At 48.8% G+C, this 21,308-nt stretch overlaps 1 protein-coding gene across 2 annotated transcripts in view; it reads left to right on the forward strand.

Annotated features, from left to right (window-relative positions):
• The first annotated feature begins 1,650 nt into the window (after positions 1-1,650).
• Positions 1,651-21,308, forward strand: part of SMC1A (structural maintenance of chromosomes 1A) — a 34,729-nt gene continuing 15,071 nt past the window's right edge. For both annotated transcript variants that reach the window (XM_075324228.1, XM_075324229.1), the window contains exons 1-17: positions 1,651-1,883; positions 7,817-8,005; positions 9,828-9,940; positions 10,069-10,272; positions 12,318-12,556; positions 13,374-13,632; positions 13,721-13,861; positions 13,952-14,034; positions 15,626-15,833; positions 15,937-16,122; positions 16,208-16,387; positions 16,950-17,096; positions 17,188-17,325; positions 17,414-17,530; positions 17,607-17,713; positions 18,913-19,054; positions 20,569-20,714. In XM_075324228.1, coding sequence (XP_075180343.1) covers positions 1,775-1,883; positions 7,817-8,005; positions 9,828-9,940; positions 10,069-10,272; positions 12,318-12,556; positions 13,374-13,632; positions 13,721-13,861; positions 13,952-14,034; positions 15,626-15,833; positions 15,937-16,122; positions 16,208-16,387; positions 16,950-17,096; positions 17,188-17,325; positions 17,414-17,530; positions 17,607-17,713; positions 18,913-19,054; positions 20,569-20,714 — 2,708 coding nt within the window. In that variant the 5' untranslated portion in view covers positions 1,651-1,774. The remainder of the gene's footprint in view (positions 1,884-7,816; positions 8,006-9,827; positions 9,941-10,068; positions 10,273-12,317; positions 12,557-13,373; positions 13,633-13,720; positions 13,862-13,951; positions 14,035-15,625; positions 15,834-15,936; positions 16,123-16,207; positions 16,388-16,949; positions 17,097-17,187; positions 17,326-17,413; positions 17,531-17,606; positions 17,714-18,912; positions 19,055-20,568; positions 20,715-21,308) is intronic.

Genomic DNA, 21,308 nt, shown 5'->3' on the forward strand with positions numbered 1-21,308 from the left:
TTCTTTTTAGTGCTGGTTTATAACATAAAATCCCAATAAAATGCATATAAGTTTGTGGTTTAACAGGAAGAAATGTGGAAAGGTTCACGGGGTGTGAATACTTATTCAAGGCTCTGTAGCTGCAGTATGATAATGTCTGTGTACTGTATGTAGTATAAAGGTGCAGTATGGTAATGTCTGTGTATTGTATGTAGTATATAGGTGCGGTATGATAATGTCTGTGTACTGTATGTAGTATATAGGTGCAGTATGGTAATGTCTGTGTACTGTATAAAGTATATGGGTGCGGTATAGTAATGTCTGTGTACTGTATGTAGTATATGGGTGCGGTATGGTAATGTCTGTGTACTGTATGTAGTATATAGGTGCAGCATGGTAATGTCTGTGTACTGTATGTAGTATATAGGTGCAGTATGGTAATGTCTGTGTACTGTATAAAGTATATGGGTGCGGTATAGTAATGTCTGTGTACTGTATGTAGTATATGGGTGCGGTATGGTAATGTCTGTGTACTGTATGTAGTATATAGGTGCAGCATGGTAATGTCTGTGTACTGTATGTAGTATATAGGTGCAGTATGATAATGTCTGTGTACTGTATGTCGTATATAGGTGCAGTATGGTAATGTATGTGTACTGTATGTAGTATATGGGTGCGGTATGGTAATGTCTGTGTACTGTATGTAGTATATGGGTGCATCATGGTAATGTCCGTGTACTGTATGTAGTATATGGGTGCATCATGGTAATGTCTGTGTACTGTATGTAGTATATAGGTGCAGTATGATAATGTCTGTGTACTGTATGTAGTATAAAGGTGCAGTATGGTAATGTCTGTTTAATGTATGTAGTATAAAGGTACAGTATGGTAATGTCTGTGTATTGTATCTAGTATATAGGTGCGGTACGTATGATAATGTCCGTGTACTGTATGTAGTATATAGGTGCAGCATTGTAATGTATGTGTACTGTATGTCGTATATAGGTGCAGTATAGTAATGTATGTGTACTGTATGTAGTATATAGGTGCAGTATGGCAATGTATGTGTACTGTATGTCGTATATAGGTGCAGCATGGTAATGTCTGTGTACTGTATGTAGTATATAGGTGCAGTATGATAATGTCTGTGTACTGTATGTAGTATATAGGTGCAGTATGGCAATGTATGTGTACTGTATGTAGTATATAGGTGCAGTATGGTAATCGGTAATGTATGTGTACTGTATGTCGTATATAGGTGCAGTATAGTAATGTATGTGTACTGTATGTAGTATATAGGTGCAGTATGGCAATGTATGTGTACTGTATGTAGTATATAGGTGCAGTATGGTAATGTATGTGTACTGTATGTAGTATATCGGTGAAGTATAGTAATGTATGTGTACAGTATGTAGTATATAGGTGCAGTATGGCAATGTATGTGTACTGTATGTAGTATATAGGTGCACTATGGTAATGTATGTGTACTGTATGTAGTATATAGGTGCAGTATGGTAATGTATGTGTACATTTTATTAATAGGTCAGTCACTATGACAACTTGACCTCCAACCTACCAACAAGATGGCGGTCATGCTCCAGGCTGGCGACATCTTTGTACAGTAATGACACATGTTTATGTGACGAAGCTCCGCCCACTCGCGCAGTTTGGTGACGTCACTTGCAGGCGCGCATCGCTCGCAGTGCAGAGAATTGGCGGCCTCTGGGCCCGGATTGTCGCTACTTCCGGAGGGAGCCGCGGACACCGGGAGCTCGCAGCCCGAGCCGCCGCCATCATGGGCTTCCTGAAGTTAATTGAGATTGAGAATTTCAAGTCGTACAAGGGTCGGCAGATCATAGGGCCCTTCCGCAGGTTCACCGCCATCATCGGCCCCAATGGATCCGGTAAGAGCAGGATACGGGGAAGATTTGCCCCCAGCGGGCGCCATGGGGAGCTATGCATGGTTTCTGCTTGCTGTCAGGGAATGGAGCGATTATTTACACCCACATAGTCTGAACAGGCTGCAGCGTTATTGTTGCATTTAAAGGGGCTGTCCACCATTAGAGACAACCCCTTTAAATGCGAGTATTTGGGGATAAAAAAAAATGTTTGTAGTTCCCATTAAACATTTTGCTTCATTTGGCTGCTACAAACTTTTTTTTGCACATTCAGCATTGATGTCATAAATCAGCTGAGAGGAGCTCAGAAAAACGGTAGAGGTCACTGATAGATCTCAGTTAACTCCTGCCGATAGCAATGCACAGAGATTGTAGAGCTCACTGATGGACCTCGGTTAACTCCAGCAGATAGCAATGCACAGAGATTGTAGAGCTCACTGATGGATCTCGGTTAACTCCAGCAGATAGCAATGCACAGAGATTGTAGAGCTCACTGATGGATCTCAGTTAACTCCTGCCGATAGCAATGCACAGAGATTGTAGCCCTCACTGATGGACCTCAGTTAACTCCTGCCGATAGCAATGCACAGAGATTGTAGAGCTCACTGATGGACCTCAGTTAACTCCTGCCGATAGCATTGCACAGAGACTGTAGAGCTCACTGATGGATCTCAGTTAACTCCTGCCGATAGCATTGCACAGAGACTGTAGAGCTCACTGATGGACCTCAGTTAACTCCTGCCGATAGCAATGCACAGAGATTGTAGAGCTCACTGATGGACCTCAGTTAACTCCAGCAGATAGCAATGCACAGAGATTGTAGAGCTCACTGATGGGGCTCAGTTAACTCCAGCAGATAGCAATGCACAGAGGATCTTGAGCTCACTGATGGTTTATTGGTAATTTCCTTCTGCTGATAGCAATGCACAGGGGCTCCAGAGCTCACTGATGGATTCTGAGTTAACTCTTGCCAATTGCAATGCACAGAGTCTCTAGAAGGCAAACTGAATTTTTTTCTGATTGGCTGCTACTGAGGTCACATGACTCCTAGGCCAGTGCTGGTGTGACGAGCAAGTGACCTTGGGCCATCAGTATCAGATCAGTGGGGGTAATGACCCCCAATCACTGGCCAGAGTGCACTGATTGGCTCTATTCCGGTCAAGTGACCTTTAAATGGGTCATCGGTATCAGACAGGTGGGGGTCCGACATGCAGATCCCACCACTGATCAGCTGTACTTTGCTCTGGAAGTTACTGAATGTGAACACTGCTCTATAAACAGAAGTGACTAGGAGCGGATCTGCAGTACCTGGCTGCGGCCACTAGGGCCTAAATGCAGCCATACTATTCACTGTTTACATTGGCTGAGAACAGCTGAGCTGCGTGTTGGACCCCCATGGATACTGATGACCCGTCACACCGGCACTGGTTAATGATTATTATTACCCCCACTCATCTGATATTGATGACCCATCAGCTCACTGATTGGCTGCAGCAGTGGAGACTGAGTGTTGGACCTGGGAAGGGTGAGTAAAGCACATGGAGCTTGTCTTTTTGCCCAAAACCAGAACTGATCCACTGCAGATTTCCATTGCAAAGAGAGAAATCTGCAAATCCGCCGCATAAATTGATATTCTGCAGATATCGTCTGCAGCGCAGGACAATATCCGCCGTGTATTTTCCCCCCATATTGCTGCTCCTGTAAAATCTACATATTCACCCCCATCGATGGTAGGACGGGTCATCAGTATCCATGGGGGTCCGACACGCAGCTCAGCTGTTCTCAGTTCTGGAGGCGGCCAATGTAAACAGTGAATAGTATGGCTGCATTTAGGCCCTAGTGGCCGCGGCCGGGTACTGCAGATCCGCTCCTAGTCACTTCTGTTTATAGAGCCGTGTTCACATTCGGCCACTTCCAGAGCAAAGTACAGCTGATCAGTGGTGGGATCTGCATGTCGGACCCCCACCTGTCTGATACCGATGATCCATGGGAAGATCACATGACCGGTATAGAGCCAATCAGTGCACACTGGCCAGTGATTGGGGTCATTACCCCCACTGATCTGATACTGATGACCCAAGGTCACTTGCCCATCACACTAGCACTGGCCAGTGATAATGAGTCATGTGACCTCAGCAGCGGCCAATCACAATTCTGTTTACGAAATGACCATCATACGAGTCACATACAACATATTAAAAGGATTGTCCATTTTTGGCTAAAATAATAATTTTTGCTATTGGGCGACATAAAAAAATTCACAGTTTGCCTTCTAGAGCCTCTGTGCATTGCTATTGCCAGGAGTTAACTGAGCATTCATCAGCGACCTCTAGAGCCTCTGTGCATTGCTATTGCCAGGAGTTAACTGAGAATTCATCAGCGAGCTCTAGAGCCTCTGTGCATTGCTATTGCCAGGAGTTAACTGAGCATTCATCAGCGAGCTCTAGAGCCTCTGTGCATTGCTATTGCCAGGAGTTAAATGAGAATTGCCACATATTTCAAAGAAAAGATCGACCAAACCAGACAAGTCTTTTCTGCTCAACCACCACAACCCTTTCATATAACAGACCACTGCTCCTCCCCCATAAACTTCCTCTCCACTATCACCGAAGAAGAGCTTGCACATCTTCTCTCAAAAGCGCACCTCACCACCTGCGCACGTGATCCCATCCCAACCCACCTCCTCCCCAACCTCACCACTATCCTAATTCCAGCCTTAACCCATCTCTTCAACCTATCTTTAACAACTGGTACCTTCCCTTCTGCCTTTAAACATGCAACAGTCACACCCATCCTAAAGAAACCTTCCCTCGACCCAACCTCTACTACCAGCTATCGCCCCATATCGCTACTCCCATTCGCCTCAAAACTCCTGGAACAGCACGTCCATGCTGAACTTTCCTCCCACCTCTCCTCTAACTCTCACTTTGACAACCTACAGTCCGACTTCCGTCCACATCATTCCACTGAAACTGCCCTGACAAAAATCACAAATGACTTACTTACCGCCAAAGCTAACAACCACTTCTCTATACTCCTACTTCTAGACCTATCCTCAGCTTTTGACACTGTTGACCACTCCCTCCTACTACAGATCCTCTCTTCCCTTGGTGTCAGAGACCTCGCCCTCTCTTGGATCTCTTCATACCTCTCCAACCGCACTTTTACTGTCTCCCACTCCCACATAACCTCTTCATCCCGTTCTCTCTCTGTTGGTGTCCCTCAAGGCTCTGTCCTGGGACCATTACTTTTTTCTATCTTTACATTTGGCCTGGGATAACTCATAAAGTCCCATGGCTTCCAGTACCACCTATATGCCGATGACACTCAGATCTACCTCTCTGGTCCAGATGTCACTTCTCTGCTGTCCAGAATCCCCGAGTGCCTATCTGCTATATCTTCCTTCTTCTCCTCTCGCTTCCTAAAGCTCAGTGTGGCCAAAACTGAGCTGATCATCTTTCCTCCATCTCCCCTACACTCTCTACCTGATCTATCCATTACAATTAATAACATCACGCTCTCCCCAGCACCCAAAGTTCGGTGCCTCGGAGTGACCTTTGACTCTGCCTTATCCTTCATACCACACATTCAATCCCTCACCACCTCCTGTCGTCTTCAACTCAAAAATATTTCCAGAATCCGTCCCTTCATCAATTCTCAATCTACAAAAATGCTAGTGCATGCTCTCATAATCTCCCGCCTCGACTACTGCAACATCCTCCTATGTGGCCTCCCTGCTAACACGCTCGCCCCTCTCCAGTCCATCCTTAATGCTGCTGCCCGACTGATCCACCTCTCGCCTCACTACCACCCCGCTTCTCCTCTCTGCATGTCCCTTCACTGGCTCCCAATCTTCCATCGTATCCAATTCAAACTACTAATACTGACTTACAAAGCCATCCACAAATTGTCTCCTCCATATATCTCTGAACTAATCTCTCGCTACACTCCAAAACGTAATCTCCGGTCCTCCCAAGATCTCCTTCTCTCCTCCTCTCTCATTCGCTCCTCATGCAACCGTCTCCAAGACTTCTCCCGAACATCCCCAGTCTCCTGGAACTCGCTGCCTCAACACGTCAGATTATCTACTACACTTGCAAACTTCAAACGGAACCTAAAGACTCATCTGTTCAGAAATGCCTATAATCTACAATGACGCCACTGCCCCACCACCGTGCGGAGCTGCCGCCCCACCACCGTGCGGAGCTGCCGCCCCACCACCGTGCGGAGCTGCCGCCCCACCACCGTGCGGAGCTGCCGCCCCACCACCGTGCGGAGCTGCCGCCCCACCTACACCCCACCTACTGTCTCCTCCCCATAATCCTATAGAATGTAAGCCCGCAAGGGCAGGGCCCTCTTCCCTCTGTACTAGTCTGTCTACTGTAACTTGTACATGTATTTTGTATGTAACCCCCTTCTCATGTACAGCACCATGGAATCAATGGTGCTCTATAAATAAATAATAATAATAATAATAATAATAATTCATCAGCGAGCTCTAGAGCCTCTGTGCATTGCTCTTGCCAGGAGTTAACTGAGAATTCATCAGCGAGCTCTAGAGCCTCTGTGCATTGCTCTTGCCAGGAGTTAACTGAGAATTCATCAGCGAGCTCTAGAGCCTCCGTGCATTACTATTGCCAGGAGTTAACTGAGATTCATCAGCGAGCTCTAGAGCCTCTGTGCATTGCTATTGCCAGGAGTTAACTGAGAATTCATCAGCGAGCTGTAGAGCCTGCGTGCATTGCTATTGCCAGGAGTTAACTGAGAATTCATCAGCGAGCTCTAGAGCCTCTGTGCATTGCTCTTGCCAGGAGTTAACTGAGAATTCATCAGCGAGCTCTAGAGCCTCTGTGCATTGCTATTGCCAGGAGTTAACTGAGCATTCATCAGCGAGCTGTAGAGCCTGCATGCATTACTATTGCCAGGAGTTAACTGAGAATTCATCAGCGAGCTCTAGAGCCTCTGTGCATTGCTATTGCCAGGAGTTAACTGAGAATTCATCAGCGAGCTGTAGAGCCTGCGTGCATTGCTATTGCCAGGAGTTAACTGAGAATTCATCAGCGAGCTCTAGAGCCTCTGTGCATTGCTCTTGCCAGGAGTTAACTGAGAATTAATCAGCGAGCTCTAGAGCCTCTGTGCATTGCTATTGCCAGGAGTTAACTGAGCATTCATCAGCAAGCTGTAGAGCCTCTGTGCATTACTATTGCCAGGAGTTAACTGAGAATTCATCAGCGAGCTCTAGAGCCTCTGTGCATTGCTCTTGCCAGGAGTTAACTGAGAATTCATCAGCGAGCTCTAGAGCCTCTGTGCATTGCTATTGCCAGGAGTTAACTGAGAATTCATCAGCGAGCTCTAGAGCCTCTGTGCATTGCTATTGCCAGGAGTTAACTGAGAATTCATCAGCGAGCTCTAGAGCCTCTGTGCATTGCTCTTGCCAGGAGTTAACTGAGAATTCATCAGCGAGCTGTAGAGCCTGCGTGCATTGCTATTGCCAGGAGTTAACTGAGAATTCATCAGCGAGCTCTAGAGCCTCTGTGCATTGCTCTTGCCAGGAGTTAACTGAGAATTCATCAGCGAGCTCTAGAGCCTCTGTGCATTACTATTGCCAGGAGTTAACTGAGAATTCATCAGCGAGCTCTAGAGCCTCTGTGCATTGCTATCGCCAGGAGTTAACTGAGAATTCATCAGCGAGCTCTAGAGCCTCTGTGCATTGCTATCAGCAGAAGGAAATAATCGAAAATCTATGGCACATACATGGGGGGCAGATCCGATAGTGACATCCGGGGACCACGCGTGGCCATTTAAATGCCGAATACGTGTCGGGCTCATGGCTGTCATGTTCTGCTTCTTTACGCTCTCCTCCTCTCTGCCAGTTTCTGATCCGTCCTTACGGATTTTAGCAAATTCTTACTTTTTTGGTTTTTTTTTTTTCTCTCCAGGAAAGTCCAATCTTATGGACGCCATCAGCTTTGTGCTGGGGGAGAAGACCAGTAACCTGAGAGTGAAGACCCTCCGTGACCTCATCCATGGAGCTCCTGTGGGGAAACCTGCTGCAAACCGGGCCTTCGTCAGCATGGTGTACGAAGAGGACGCCGGCAAGGAGAAAGTGTTTGCCAGGCATATCATTGGTAATGGCGGGCAGAAATACCCGGGGGATCCTGTAGGGGGCTCTGATGAGCAGTTCTCTTACCACCTCTCCACTGGGGGTCCTAACCCTCACTCTTCTGATATTGGGTGGTCCTCAGCCTGGCGAGGCTTGTTCTAACTTTTCCCATGTTCAGCACTGAGCTCTCACCACAGAAGACTGATGCCTGGTACTGTCACTGCACTGGGCAGCATGTTGTTGGCGTACCCATGTGATGATGATGGTGCCCAAAGCAGGAAGAGTTTGGCACAGTGGTTTGGTGCGAGAGTTCAGCTCTGTTGTAAGATGCCAACACTTGCGCAGTCAATCAAGACCAAGAGGGCGGCACGGGACAGTGTTTTTTGAACCACCTGCCCGGCGCCGATACTTAGAGCCCCGCTGCCGGGACAAAATGAGCTTTGTTCCTCTCGACAGCGTTCGGCTTCCAGTCATAAAGGTGGCACAGGCTCTTTTGCCGCTCAGTGTGTATAGTGAGGGGCAGCTGTAACCAGAAGAACTCCCCCCACCCCCATACCCACCCCCGCACTGACTGACAGCACACTCATCATTAGACCCAGCTGTCAGTCACTGCGAGAAAGGGGGGTTACAGCCTGTGGGATGGGGGGGAGGGGGTTAGAGCCTGCGGGAAGAGGGGGAGGGGGTTAGAGCCTGCGGGAAGAGGGGGAGGGGGTTAGAGCCTGCGGGAAGAGGGGGAGGGGGTTAGAGCCTGCGGGAAGAGGGGGAGGGGGTTAGAGCCTGCGGGAAGAGGGGGAGGGGGTTAGAGCCTGCGGGAAGAGGGGGGAGGTTAGAGCCTGCGGGAAGAGGGGGGAGGTTAGAGCCTGCGGGAAGAGGGGGAGGGGGTTAGAGCCTGCGGGAAGAGGGGGAGGGGGTTAGAGCCTGCGGGAAGAGGGGGAGGGGGTTAGAGCCTGCGGGAAGAGGGGGAGGGGGTTAGAGCCTGCGGGAAGAGGGGGGAGGTTAGAGCCTGCGGGAAGAGGGGGGAGGTTAGAGCCTGCGGGAAGAGGGGGGAGGTTAGAGCCTGCGGGAAGAGGGGGGGGTTAGAGCCTGCGGGAAGAGGGGGGGGAGGTTAGAGCCTGCGGGAAGAGGGGGGGGAGGTTAGAGCCTGCGGGAAGAGGGGGGGGAGGTTAGAGCCTGCGGGAAGGGGGGTAGGTTAGAGCCTGCGGGAAGAGGGGGGTAGGTTAGAGCCTGCGGGAAGAGGGGGGGAAGGTTAGAGCCTGCGGGAAGGGGGGGGGAGGTTAGAGCCTGCGGGAAGAAACGGGGGAGGTTAGTGCCTGCAGGAAGAGGGGTGGGAGGTTAGAGCCTGCGGTAGGGGGTTACAGCCTATTGGAAGGGGGGGCACAGCTGGCACCAACTCTATGTCGGGAAGCCGTATGATGCTAGGAGGATTTAATTTTATTACCTCCCGGTAGCGGGGCTTAAACTGCAGGTTAAAATCATTATTAATTTGCAGATTAATAGCGTTTTTATTAAGTCACTTGTTCCCTTTTAAATACATTATGCTGCTTCAGAGCTGCACTCACACTTCTGCTCACTGTCATTAGAATCAGTTGATGAGCTCGTCACCAGACACATCCGTAACCTCCTAGAGATGAGCCTTTATAATAGGTTGGGACAATTTGTCATCCTAATTATCCGGATGTCTTGGGTAGAGATTAAACTTCCCAGAATGAAAGATTTCAGCTCTGGAGTCCGTGCAGTTGTAAATTAGGGGCCAATAGTGTTATTTACGATCATGGCTCTATTTCTGATAGCATTGCCCATCTTGAAGCATCAGCGGTGTTTAATTGTCTTGCTTTTCTTCTTGTCAGGCGGCTCCTCTGAATACAGAATCAACAGCAAAGCCGTACAGCTGGCAGAATACAGCGACGAGCTGGAGAAGCTCGGGATCCTTATTAAAGCCAGGAACTTCTTGGTGTTCCAGGTAAGGGGGGGTCTTGGCACTAAACAGGGAAGGCCGGGGCCGTCACCGCCAGATTGTCAAGGTTAAATAACCTCCTTGAGACCCCTCTCCTTCCTCATTGGTTGTCACTCTTCGCTCACTTCGTACAGGGGGCCGTAGAGTCCATCGCCATGAAGAATCCCAAGGAACGTACAGCCTTGTTTGAGGAGATCAGCCGGTCGGGGGAGTTGGCGCAGGAGTACGACAAGCTGAAGAAGGAGATGGTGAAAGCCGAGGAAGACACGCAGTTCAACTATCACCGCAAGAAGAACATTGCTGCCGAGAGGAAGGAGGCGAAACAGGAGAAAGAGGAGGTCGGTGTCTTCTACGCTCTTTGTTGAATTGCTGGCCTGTGAAAAGGGAGAGGTCATGTTTAGCTACTTTTGTACATGTTGTGACCGTTACGTCTTGAGATTGACCACAACCGCCCCTTTACTTCCGTGCAATTGTCAAGGGAGAAATTTAGGTAAGACTGCTAATGTAGTCTTTGTTCAGGGCAAATCCAAAGGACGGGTCCAAATTAGCTATGTGTACAGATATAATAAATAACTGAGAAGCAATGACCACAGAAAGTGTTCACTCTTTGAGCCAGTATATACGACTGGTTCGTGTATTCAATGGATCAGATATCAGCATTACATTTCAGCCTTCAGACATGTACAAAAGTATCAATCTATCTTTGCACACACACATCAAAGCAGTACAGGGAGGTGCATAGGCACATGGAAACCCACATTTCATCCCATGGATAATACATTCTCTCTTTGTGTGAAACCACTGATAAGCATGAATACCTTCTCTTTTCATTGTTTGTACATTTGTCCTTTGTTAACTCTTTCTTGACCGTACAGCTTAGAATCATATTATGGCGTCTGTGCTATTGTCATATAGACACACAGATAATTATGCAATGACATCTATATTTTGATTATTTACATACACAGATAATCCTATTACATTTGAACAAACAATCTATAGCCCAGGCTACCGTCACACAGTCACCAATCTGTGGAGGTGATAAGCGCATCCTTCCATCACTCACTAAAGCCTCTCACAGTCGTCTGTGTATGTGACTGCTTAGGACAACGGTTGCCCTATTTAAAGGGATTCTGTTAGCAGGATTTCACCCTCCAAACTATTTATATACTTATGTAGCCCTAGCAAAAGCAAATCCAGCAATACCTTTACATGACCAGTCCGTTCCTCCGTTACTGAGAAATTGGCATTTGAGTCAGTATGCAAATGAGGCTGAAGAGCTATGGTAGATCTGAAGCCTCAGTCACTCCAGCTCTATTCACCACTCAGCGCCAACTCTCCTCCTCTTTGACTGACCGCACTTTTCCTAAAGTCACACAGCATAGTCTGTCAATCAAACAAATGAGGCTGAAAAGCTATGGTAGATCTGAAGACTTTGTCACTCCAGCTCTATTCCCTGCCCAACACCACCTCATTTTGCTTGATTGACTGGTTTTTAGTCTAGAGTCAAACAACATAAAGGCTTTCAATTCAAAAGGAGGAGCTGAATAGAGCTGAAGTGACGGAAGCTTCAGCTCTACCATAGCTCTTCAGCCTCATTTGTTTTATTGACCGATGGATGCTGTGTGACTTCAGAAAAAAAGCCGTCAGTCAAGCAGGAGAAGTCGATGAGTGGGTAGAGTTGGAGTGACGGAGGCTTCAGATCTACCATAGCTCTTTAGCCTCATTTGATTGACAGACTCTATGCTGTGTGACTTCAGAAAAAGAGCAGCAGTCAGAGGAGTCGGCGCTGGGTGGGGAATAGAGCTGGAGTGACAGAGGCTTCAGATCTACCATAGCTCTTCAGCCTCATTTGATTGACACTCTATGCTGTGTGACTTCAGAAAAAGAGCAGTGAGTCAAACAGGAGTCATCGACGCTAAGTAGGGTATAGAGCTGGAGTGACAGAGGCTTCAGATCTACCATAGCTCTTCAGCCTCATTTGTTCGATTGACACTGTGCTCTATAACTTCAGAAAAAGAACCGTCAGTCAAACAGGATGAGTCAGCTCTGAGCTGGGAATAGAGCTGGAGTGACGGAGTCTTCAGATCTACCATAGCTCTTCAGCCTCATTTGCATATCAGTTCAAACACTGATTGCTCAGTAACGGAGGAAGGGATCGGCCATGTAAAGGTATTGCTGGACTTGTCATTGAAAGAGCTACATGAGCATATAAATAGTCTGGGGGGTGAAATCCCACTGACAGATTCCCTTTTAAGTATATGCGACTGATCAGCAACAGTACACATCTGATTGGGTGCCATAAGTATCTACACATATTTTTGCACCAGATGTGAGATATATATGGTAAGGATAGAGTCTAATCCCGTTCTTCTGTACACAGGCGGAGCGGTACCAGCGACTCAAGGATGAGGTGGCACGAGCCCAAATCCAAATGCAGCTCTTCAAGCTTTACCACAACGAGTCTGAAATCGAGAAGTTGAACAAGGAGTTGTCAAATAAGAACAAGGAGATTGATAAGGATAAGAAGCACATGGACAAGGTGGAAGAAGAACTAAAGGACAAGAAGAAGGAGCTGGGCAAGATGATGCGGGAACAGCAAGCCATAGAGAAGGAAATCAAGTAAGTCTCCTTTGGGCGTTCTTCCGGGAGTCCGTCTCGTTTGGACGGGCGTTCTTCCGGGAGTCCGTCTCGTTTGGGCGGGCGTTCTTCCGGGAGTCCGTCTCGTTTGGGCGGGCGTTCTTCCGGGAGTCCGTCTCGTTTGGGCGGGCTTTCTTCCGGGAGTCCGTCACGTTTGGGCGGGCGTTCTTCCGGGAGTCCGTCTCGTTTGGGCGGGCGTTCTTCCGGGAGTCCGTCTCGTTTGGGCGGGCGTTCTTCCGGGAGTCCGTCTCGTTTGGGCGGGCGTTCTTCCGGGAGTCCGTCTCGTTTGGGCGGGCGTTCTTCCGGGAGTCCGTCTCGTTTGGGCGGGCGTTCTTCCGGGAGTCCGTCTCGTTTGGGCGGGCGTTCTTCCGGGAGGCCGTCTCGTTTGGGCGGGCGTTCTTCCGGGAGGCCGCCTCGTTTGGGCGGGCGTTCTTCCGGGAGTCCGTCTCGTTTGGGCGGGCGTTCTTCCGGGAGTCCGTCTCGTTTGGGCGGGCGTTCTTCCGGGAGTCCGTCTCGTTTGGGCGGGCGTTCTTCCGGGAGTCCGTCTCGTTTGGGCGGGCGTTCTTCCGGGAGTCCGTCTCGTCTGGGCGGGCGTTCTTCCGGGAGTCCGTCTCGTCTGGGCGGGCGTTCTTCCGGGAGTCCGTCTCGTCTGGGCGGGCGTTCTTCCGGGAGTCCGTCTCGTCTGGGCGGGCTTCTTCCGGGAGTCCGTCTCCTTTTCTTTACCCCTCCTTGGTGTGATGGGTTGTCTGAGATGATACAGTCTCGCTTTGATTACATGCGGTTCTTCTTCCACCGACAGGGAGAAGGATGCCGAATTGAACCAAAAGCGTCCACAATATATCAAAGCCAAGGAGAACACTTCCCACAAGATCAAGAAGTTGGAAGCGGCCAAGAAATCTCTTCAGAACGCCCAGAAGCAATATAAGAAGCGCAAGGGGGACATGGATGAGCTGGAGAAGGAGATGCAGTCGGTGGAGAAGGCCAGGCAAGAGTTCGAAGAAAGGATGGAGGAGGAAAGCCAGAGCCAAGGTCGGGATCTTACATTAGAAGAAAACCAGGTAATGGAGACTTCCATACTATTTAATTTTTTACTTTTTCCCCACAATTTACTGTGATTTACTCTATTTTTTACTTTTTGTCCTCCAGGTGAAGAAGTATCACCGTCTGAAGGAGGAGGCCAGCAAGAGGGCCGCAACACTGGCCCAGGAGCTGGAGAAATTCAACCGGGACCAGAAAGCTGATCAGGATCGCCTCGACCTGGAGGAGAGGAAGAAAGTGGAGACCGAAGTATGACGATATTCTGCCGCCTTGGCTGGTGCCACATTAAGAAGCTCACGGCTTTGGGACTTGTGTCTTGACTGCGTTCTGTTTTTTCAGGCTAAAATCAAGCAGAAGCTGCGGGAAATCGAAGAAAACCAGAAGAGAATAGAAAAGCTGGAGGAATACATTGCAACCAGCAAGTGGGTAGCCCGATGTGTTATTGGGATATTTAAAGGGGTTGTCCACTGCTTTTACATTGATGGCATCAATGTGTGATCGCTATTTAAAGGGGTTGTCCGCTACTTTTACATTGATGGCCTATCCTTAAGATAGGTCATCCATGTCTGATCGATATTTAAAGGGGTTATCCGCTACCTTTCCATTGATGGCGTATCTTTAGGATAGGTCATCAATGTCTGATCGATATTTAAAGGGGTAGTCCGCTACTTTTACATTAATGGGCTATCCTCTTAGGATAGGTCATCAATGTCTGATCGATATTTAAAGGGGTAGTCCACTACTTTTACATTAATGGGCTATCCTCTTAGGATAGGTCATCAATGTCTGATTGATATTTAAAGCGATTGTCCACTACTTTTACATTGATGGCATATCCTTGGGATAGGTCATCAATGTCTGATTGATATTTAAAGGGGCTGTTCTCTACTTTTACATTGATGGGCTATCTTTAGGATAGATCATCAATGTCTGATATTTTAAGGGGTTTTCCACTGCTTTTACATTGATTGCATATCCTTAGGGCGGCTTTGCACACTACAACATCGCAGGTGCGATGTCGGTGGGTGACGCACATCCGGCGTCACTTGCGATGTCGTAGTGTGTAAATCCTAGATGATACGATGAACGAGCGGAAAAGCGTCATTATCGTATCATCGGTGCAGGCTCCGACATTTCCATAATGCCGGTGCAGCGACAGGTACGATGTTCCTCGTTCCTGCGGCAGCACACATCGCTGTGTATGAAGCCGCAGGAGCGAGGAACTTCACCTTACCTGCCACCGGCCACAATGCGGAAGGAAGAAGGTGGGTGGGATGTTTACATCCCGCTCATCTCCGCCCCTCCGCCGCTATTGGCCGCCTGCCGTGTGACGTCGCTATGACGCAGCACGACCCGCCCCCTTAGGAAGGAGGCGGTCCGCCGGCCAGAGCGACGGTCGCAGGGCAGGTGAGTGCATGTGAAGCTGGCGTAGCGATAATGTTCGCTACGGCAGCTATCACAAGATATCGTACCTGCGACGGGGGCGGGGACTATCGCGTGCGACATCGCAGCATCGGCTTGCGATGTCGCAACGTGCAAAGCCCGCCTAAGAATAGGTTATCAATGTCTGATCGGTATTTAAAGGGGTTGTCCGCTACATTACATTGATGGCATATCCTTAGAATAGGTCATCAATGTCTGATATTTAAAGGGGCTGTCCGCTACTTTTACATTGACCTATCCTAAGGATATGCCATGAATGTCTGATCGATATTTAAAGGGATTGTCCACTACTTTTACATTTATGGCGTATCGTTAGGATAGGTCATCAATGTCTGATCAATATTTAAAAGGGCTGTCTGCTACTTTTACATTGATGGCATATCCTTAGGATATCATCATGGACAGGGTGTGCACTTCAGAGCAAGAGTCCCTTTTTGTTTTTGGAGCAGCTTGGACTTTGGGGGGGTCTCTTTTCTGACACCCTTGCGTTTCAATGGAGTATGTATGTAAGAGTTGTACTAGGCCATGGAAGAAGTGGCGCTTCACCTTGTTTTGTTGCTCTTTTTTTAGGCAGTCTTTAGAAGAGCAGAAGAATCTCGAAGAGACTTTAACAGACGAAGTGGAAATGGCGAAAAGAAGGATTGACGAGATCAACAAGGAGCTGAACCAAGTGATGGAGCAGCTCGGGGACGCTAGGATCGATCGTCAAGAAAGCAGCCGACAGCAGCGCAAAGCAGAGATCATGGAGAGCATCAAGCGGCTGTATCCGGGCTCAGTGGTCAGTGGTGGGCGCCGGGCGATGATGAATATGCTGGAGACCCCCCTGTGGGGTGTAAAGGCTACAGGGCGGTAATGATAACTCAGTAAATTTATCTCTCCAGTATGGCCGCCTGATCGACCTCTGCCAGCCCACGCAGAAGAAGTACCAGATCGCGGTCACTAAGGTGCTGGGAAAGAACATGGACGCCATCATTGTTGATTCTGAAAAGACCGGACGGGATTGTATCCAATATATCAAGGAGCAGCGCGGGGAGCCGGAGACCTTCCTCCCTCTGGATTACCTGGAGGTATTGGAAGAAGCCTTTCTAATCTGTAGGGAATATTCTGCATTTGTCATTACTGCCCTTCACTTACTGCATCTTATTTCTTCAGGTGAAACCAACTGATGAGAAGCTGCGAGAGCTGAAAGGGGCGAAACTGGTCATCGATGTCATCCGATACGAGCCGCCGCATATTAAGAAGGCGCTGCAGTACGCCTGTGGGAACGCCCTAGTGTGCGATAATGTGGAGGACGCTCGCAGGATCGCCTTCGGAGGACATCAGAGACACAAGGTAAGTGTTCTGTAATGCCTGCACCACAGACAGGATCACCTATCGGGCCCGCTCTCGTGTCTGCGTTTTCACTACGTCCCTGTTATAACCTATGGGGCCCGCTCTCGTGTCTGTGTTTCCGGTGCGTTTCCATTATAACATATGCGGCCCGCTCTCGTGTCTGTGTTTCCGGTGCGTTCTCATTATATCCTATGGGGCCCACTCTTGTGTCTGGGTTTCCACTACGTCCCCGTTATAGCCTATGGGGCCCGCTCTCGTGTCTGGGTTTCCGCTACCGTCCCCAAGATTATCTATGGGGTCCGCTTTCGTGTCTGGGTTTCCGCTACCGTCCCCATTATAACCTATGGGACCCGCTCTGGTGTCTTCGTTTTCGGTACGTCCCCGTTATAGCCTTTGGGGTCCTCTCTCGTGTCTAGGGTTTCAGCTACTGTCCCCATTATATCCTATGGGGCCCGCTCTCGTGTCTGCGTTTCCGCTACCGTCCCCATTATATCCTATGGGGCCCGCTCTTGTTTCTGTGTTTCCGGTTCTAATGTTGTTTTTCTACTTTTTTGATTTGCAGACTGTCGCTCTGGACGGGACCTTATTCCAGAAGTCCGGTGTGATCTCTGGAGGTGCCAGCGACTTAAAAGCCAAGGCGAGAAGATGGGATGAGAAAGCGGTGGATAAGTTGAAGGAAAAGAAGGAACGATTAACGGAGGAGCTGAAGGTGCGGAGTAACGATCCTTGTAGCCGGGATGATGTGATCTGACAGGCGAAGTGTCACAGATCAGTCAAGACTATTCTATTCTCTCTTAAAGGAGCAAATGAAAGCCAAACGTAAGGAGGCCGAGCTGCGACAGGTCCAGTCCCAGGCGCACGGTCTGCAGATGAGGCTGAAATATTCCCAGAGTGACCTGGAGCAGACCAAAACCCGCCATCTGGCCATGAACATGCAGGTACCAGACAGACCCCAGTTTTTATGCTACCCATTGGCACGGTATTATCTGTAGTGAGATGGTCACTTGTTTGTTTCCGTGTATCCAGGAAAAATCCAAGCTGGAGAGCGAGTTGGCGAATTTCAGCCCTCGAATCAATGACATAAAGCGGATCATCCAGAGCCGCGAGAGGGAGATGAAGGATCTGAAGGAGAAGATGAATCTGGTTAGTAGCGGCTCTCCACTGTTGAGTACAATGGCGTCCCCTGGACCACAGGCTAATGTCTGCTCATGCTTACCAGGTGGAAGATGAGGTGTTTGAAGAATTCTGCATGGAGATCGGGGTCCGAAACATCAGAGAGTTCGAGGAGGAGAAGGTCAAGAGGCAGAATGAGATCGCCAAGAAGAGGTAATCCCGTCCGGGAGCCGATGTAGGTCTTTCCGTAAGATACACTTTGAGCCGATCTCTACGATCCGTGCCCCCTGGCCTGTGGAGACGCTTTGAGACTATCTCTACGATCCGTGGAGACATTTTGAGCCGATCTCTACGATCCCTCCTGGCCATGGAGACACTTTGAGCCGATCTCTACGATCCCTCCTGGCCATGGAGACACTTTGAGCCGATCTGTACGATCCCTCCTGGCCATGGGGACACTTTGAGCCGATCTCTGCAATCCCTCCTGGCCATGGGGACACTTTGAGCCGATCTCTACGATCCCTCCTGGCCATGGGGACACTTTGAGCCGATCTCTACGATCCCTCATGGCCATGGAGACACTTTGATCCGATCTCTACGATCCCTCCTGGCCATGGGGACACTTTGAGCCGATCTCTACGATCCCTCCTGGCCATGGGGACACTTTGAGCCGATCTCTACGATCCCTCCTGGCCATGGGGACACTTTGATCCGATCTCTACGATCCCTCCTGGCCATGGGGACACTTTGAGCCGATCTCTACGATCCATGTCCCCTGGCCGGGGAGAGTAACTGCTCAAATTTCCAGCGCTACCAGATTTCCCATGTCCACATTTGATTCGCTGGCCTGGCATGGCGTCATCTGTGCGCAAAGGTGACATCTCGCCAGGCCGGCTAATCATACTTCAAGCCTAGGGAAATTCACCCAGCTCCTGTCCAAGGCCAGAGAGCACCGACCAGGGTTGTTACTCTAGTAATTGTCAAAGGAATTGTCCATCTTTGGGAACATATTTTTATTTTCTACTCAGGCTGATTAATCGTTTTTGCTATTGGGTTTCCTTAAAAGTTTGGCTTTCTTCCCAGTACATTCAACTTTGATGTGGTCTGTGCTCAGAAATGAAGAACTAAAAGCTACAATCTCCTTTCAGAACAAGAGCTCGCTGACAGATTCTGAGTTGCCGCATTTTGTAGACAGCACAGGGGAATTTTTAATGAAACCCAATGGAAAAAATAATTTTGAGCCCAAAATACATACGGGGGTGGAAGCCCCTTTCTTTGAACTTTTACTCTTCCCGCTTTAGCGTTGCAAAACGATAACACTAAGAGTTTATAGTTTGGCAAAAACTTGGAGCCTTCGGATGAGGACCCCTGATTTTTAGGTGGTAGGTGATAATTCGATGGTCTTTCTGCAGGTTGGAGTTCGAGAATCAGAAGACCCGTCTGGGGATCCAACTTGACTACGAGAAGAATCAGCTGAAAGAGGATCAGGGGAAGGTGCAGACGTGGGAGCAGTCGGTGAAGAAAGACGAGAATGAAATAGAAAAACTGAAAAAGGTGAGTGCTGGTTGTCCTCTGTAGAGCGTTCTACACAGGGACACATTTTTAGATGGAAGCCAGTCAGGTATCTCTCTAATGAACACGAGATGATTGGCCAACCACAATGAATGGATGGGTTGGGTCACTTATGGTTCTTGGAGGGATATCCTTTTGGCCAACCACAATTAATTCACTGGCTGTGTCACGTATGGTTCTTGGAAGGATATCCTTTTGGCCAACTACAACAAATGGATGGTCTGGGTCACTTATGGTTCATGGAGGGATATCCTTTTGGCCAACTACAATGAATGGATGGGCTGGGTCACTTATGGTTCTTGGTTGGATATTCTTTTGGCCAACCACAATGAATGGACAGGCTGGGTCACGTATGGTTCTTGGAGGGATATATCCTTTTAGCTAACCATAATGAATGGAAGGGTTGGGTCACTTATGGTTCTTGGTGGGATATACTTATACCTTGGTGTCATGGGCTGAGCCTTTTAACGCTATGAATTAATGAAGGGTAGATTTTGGATGACTATCTGCTAGATGGCATCTCCAGACTGATCCAGCCCCACGTAACCACAAGACAAATCTCTAAAGGTACCGTCACACTAAGCAACTTACCAGCGATCCCAACAACGATAGGGATCGCTGGTAAGTTGCTAGGAGGTTGCTGGTGAGCTGTCACACTGCGACGCTCCAGCGATCCCACCAGCAACCTGACCTGGCAGGGATCGCTGGAGCGTGGCTACACGAGTTGCTGGTGAGCTCACCAGCAACCAGTGACCAGCCCCCAGCGCCGCGTGGAAGATGCTGCGCTTGGTAACTAAGGTAAATATCGGGTAACCAACCCGATATTTACCTTGGTTACCAGCGCACGCAGCTACACGTGCAGAGAGCAGGGAGCAGCGCACACTGAGTGCTGGCTCCTTGCTCTCCTAGCTACAGCACACATCGGGTTAATTACCCGATGTGTGCTGCAGCTAAATGTGCACAGAGCAGGGAGCAGCGCACAATGCTTAGCGCTGGCTCCCTGCTCTCCTACTTACAGCACACATCAGGTTAATTAACCCGATGTGTCCTGCAGCTACATGTGCACAGAGCAGGAGCCGGCAGCACAGGCAGTGAGAGCGGCGGAGGCTGGTAACAAAGGTAAATATCGGGTAACCAAGGACAGGGCTTCTTGGTTACCCGATGTTTACATTGGTTACCAGCCTCCGCAGAAGCCGGCTCCTGCTGCCTGCACATTTAGTTGTTGCTGTCTCGCTGTCACACACAGCGATCTGTACTTCACAGCGGGACAGCAACAACTAAAAAATGGCCCAGGACATTCAGCAACAACCAACGACCTCACAGCAGGGGCCAGGTTGTTGCTGGATGTCACACACAGCAACATCGCTAGCAACGTCACAAAAGTTGTTCGTTAGCAGCGATGTTGCTAGCGATGTTGCTTAGTGTGACGGGGCCTTAAGGCCCTGGTCTCAACCATGGAGACCTTGTGTTGATTTTGGTTTTATTGTGTTATCTAGGAGGAGACAAGACACATGAAAATCATTGATGAGACCATGGCTCAGCTACAGGATCTGAAAAACCAACACTTGGCGAAAAAGTCTGAAGTCAATGACAAGAATCATAACATGGAAGATATCCGAAAGAAGCTGGGGGGCGCGAACAAGTCAGTATATATAGAAGACATGGTAGACAGTGCTCACGTGTGTGTTAAAAAATGTGTGTGTGTGTATGTGTATATATATATATATAAAAAATCTCTTAGTGTGTTTTGTATCTACATACCGTAATTTTCGTTTTATAAGATGCATCGGATTATAAGACGCACCACAAATTTAGAGGGGAACAAAAGGAAAAAAAAATGTATTTATTATAGCGCCGTTTTTTCCCATGGCGCTTTACATGTGAAAGGGGTGTACATAATAGGGACAAGTACAATAATCATAAACAATACAAGGCACAGACAGGTACAGGAGGATAGAGGTCCCTGCCCGCGAGAACTCAGTCTACAAGGGATAGATGAGGATACAGTAGGTGAGGACAGAGCTGGTCGTGCGGCGCTGTATCAGACTGAGGGTTACGGCAGGTTGTAGGCTATGGGGTCTGTTATAATCCGGTGGTGTGTTTCTGGGGGGAGCTGTCAAGAGACAGAGGCAGTAGTGAAGCGGTGTCACAGGAGGAAGGGGCGGTGATGGAGCGGGGTCACAGGAGGCAGGGGCTGTGGTGGAGTGGGGTCACAGAAGGCAGGGGCAATGGTGGA

This window comes from Anomaloglossus baeobatrachus, chromosome 9 (assembly GCF_048569485.1).
Source record: "Anomaloglossus baeobatrachus isolate aAnoBae1 chromosome 9, aAnoBae1.hap1, whole genome shotgun sequence".
Classification (NCBI taxonomy): domain Eukaryota; kingdom Metazoa; phylum Chordata; class Amphibia; order Anura; family Aromobatidae; genus Anomaloglossus; species Anomaloglossus baeobatrachus.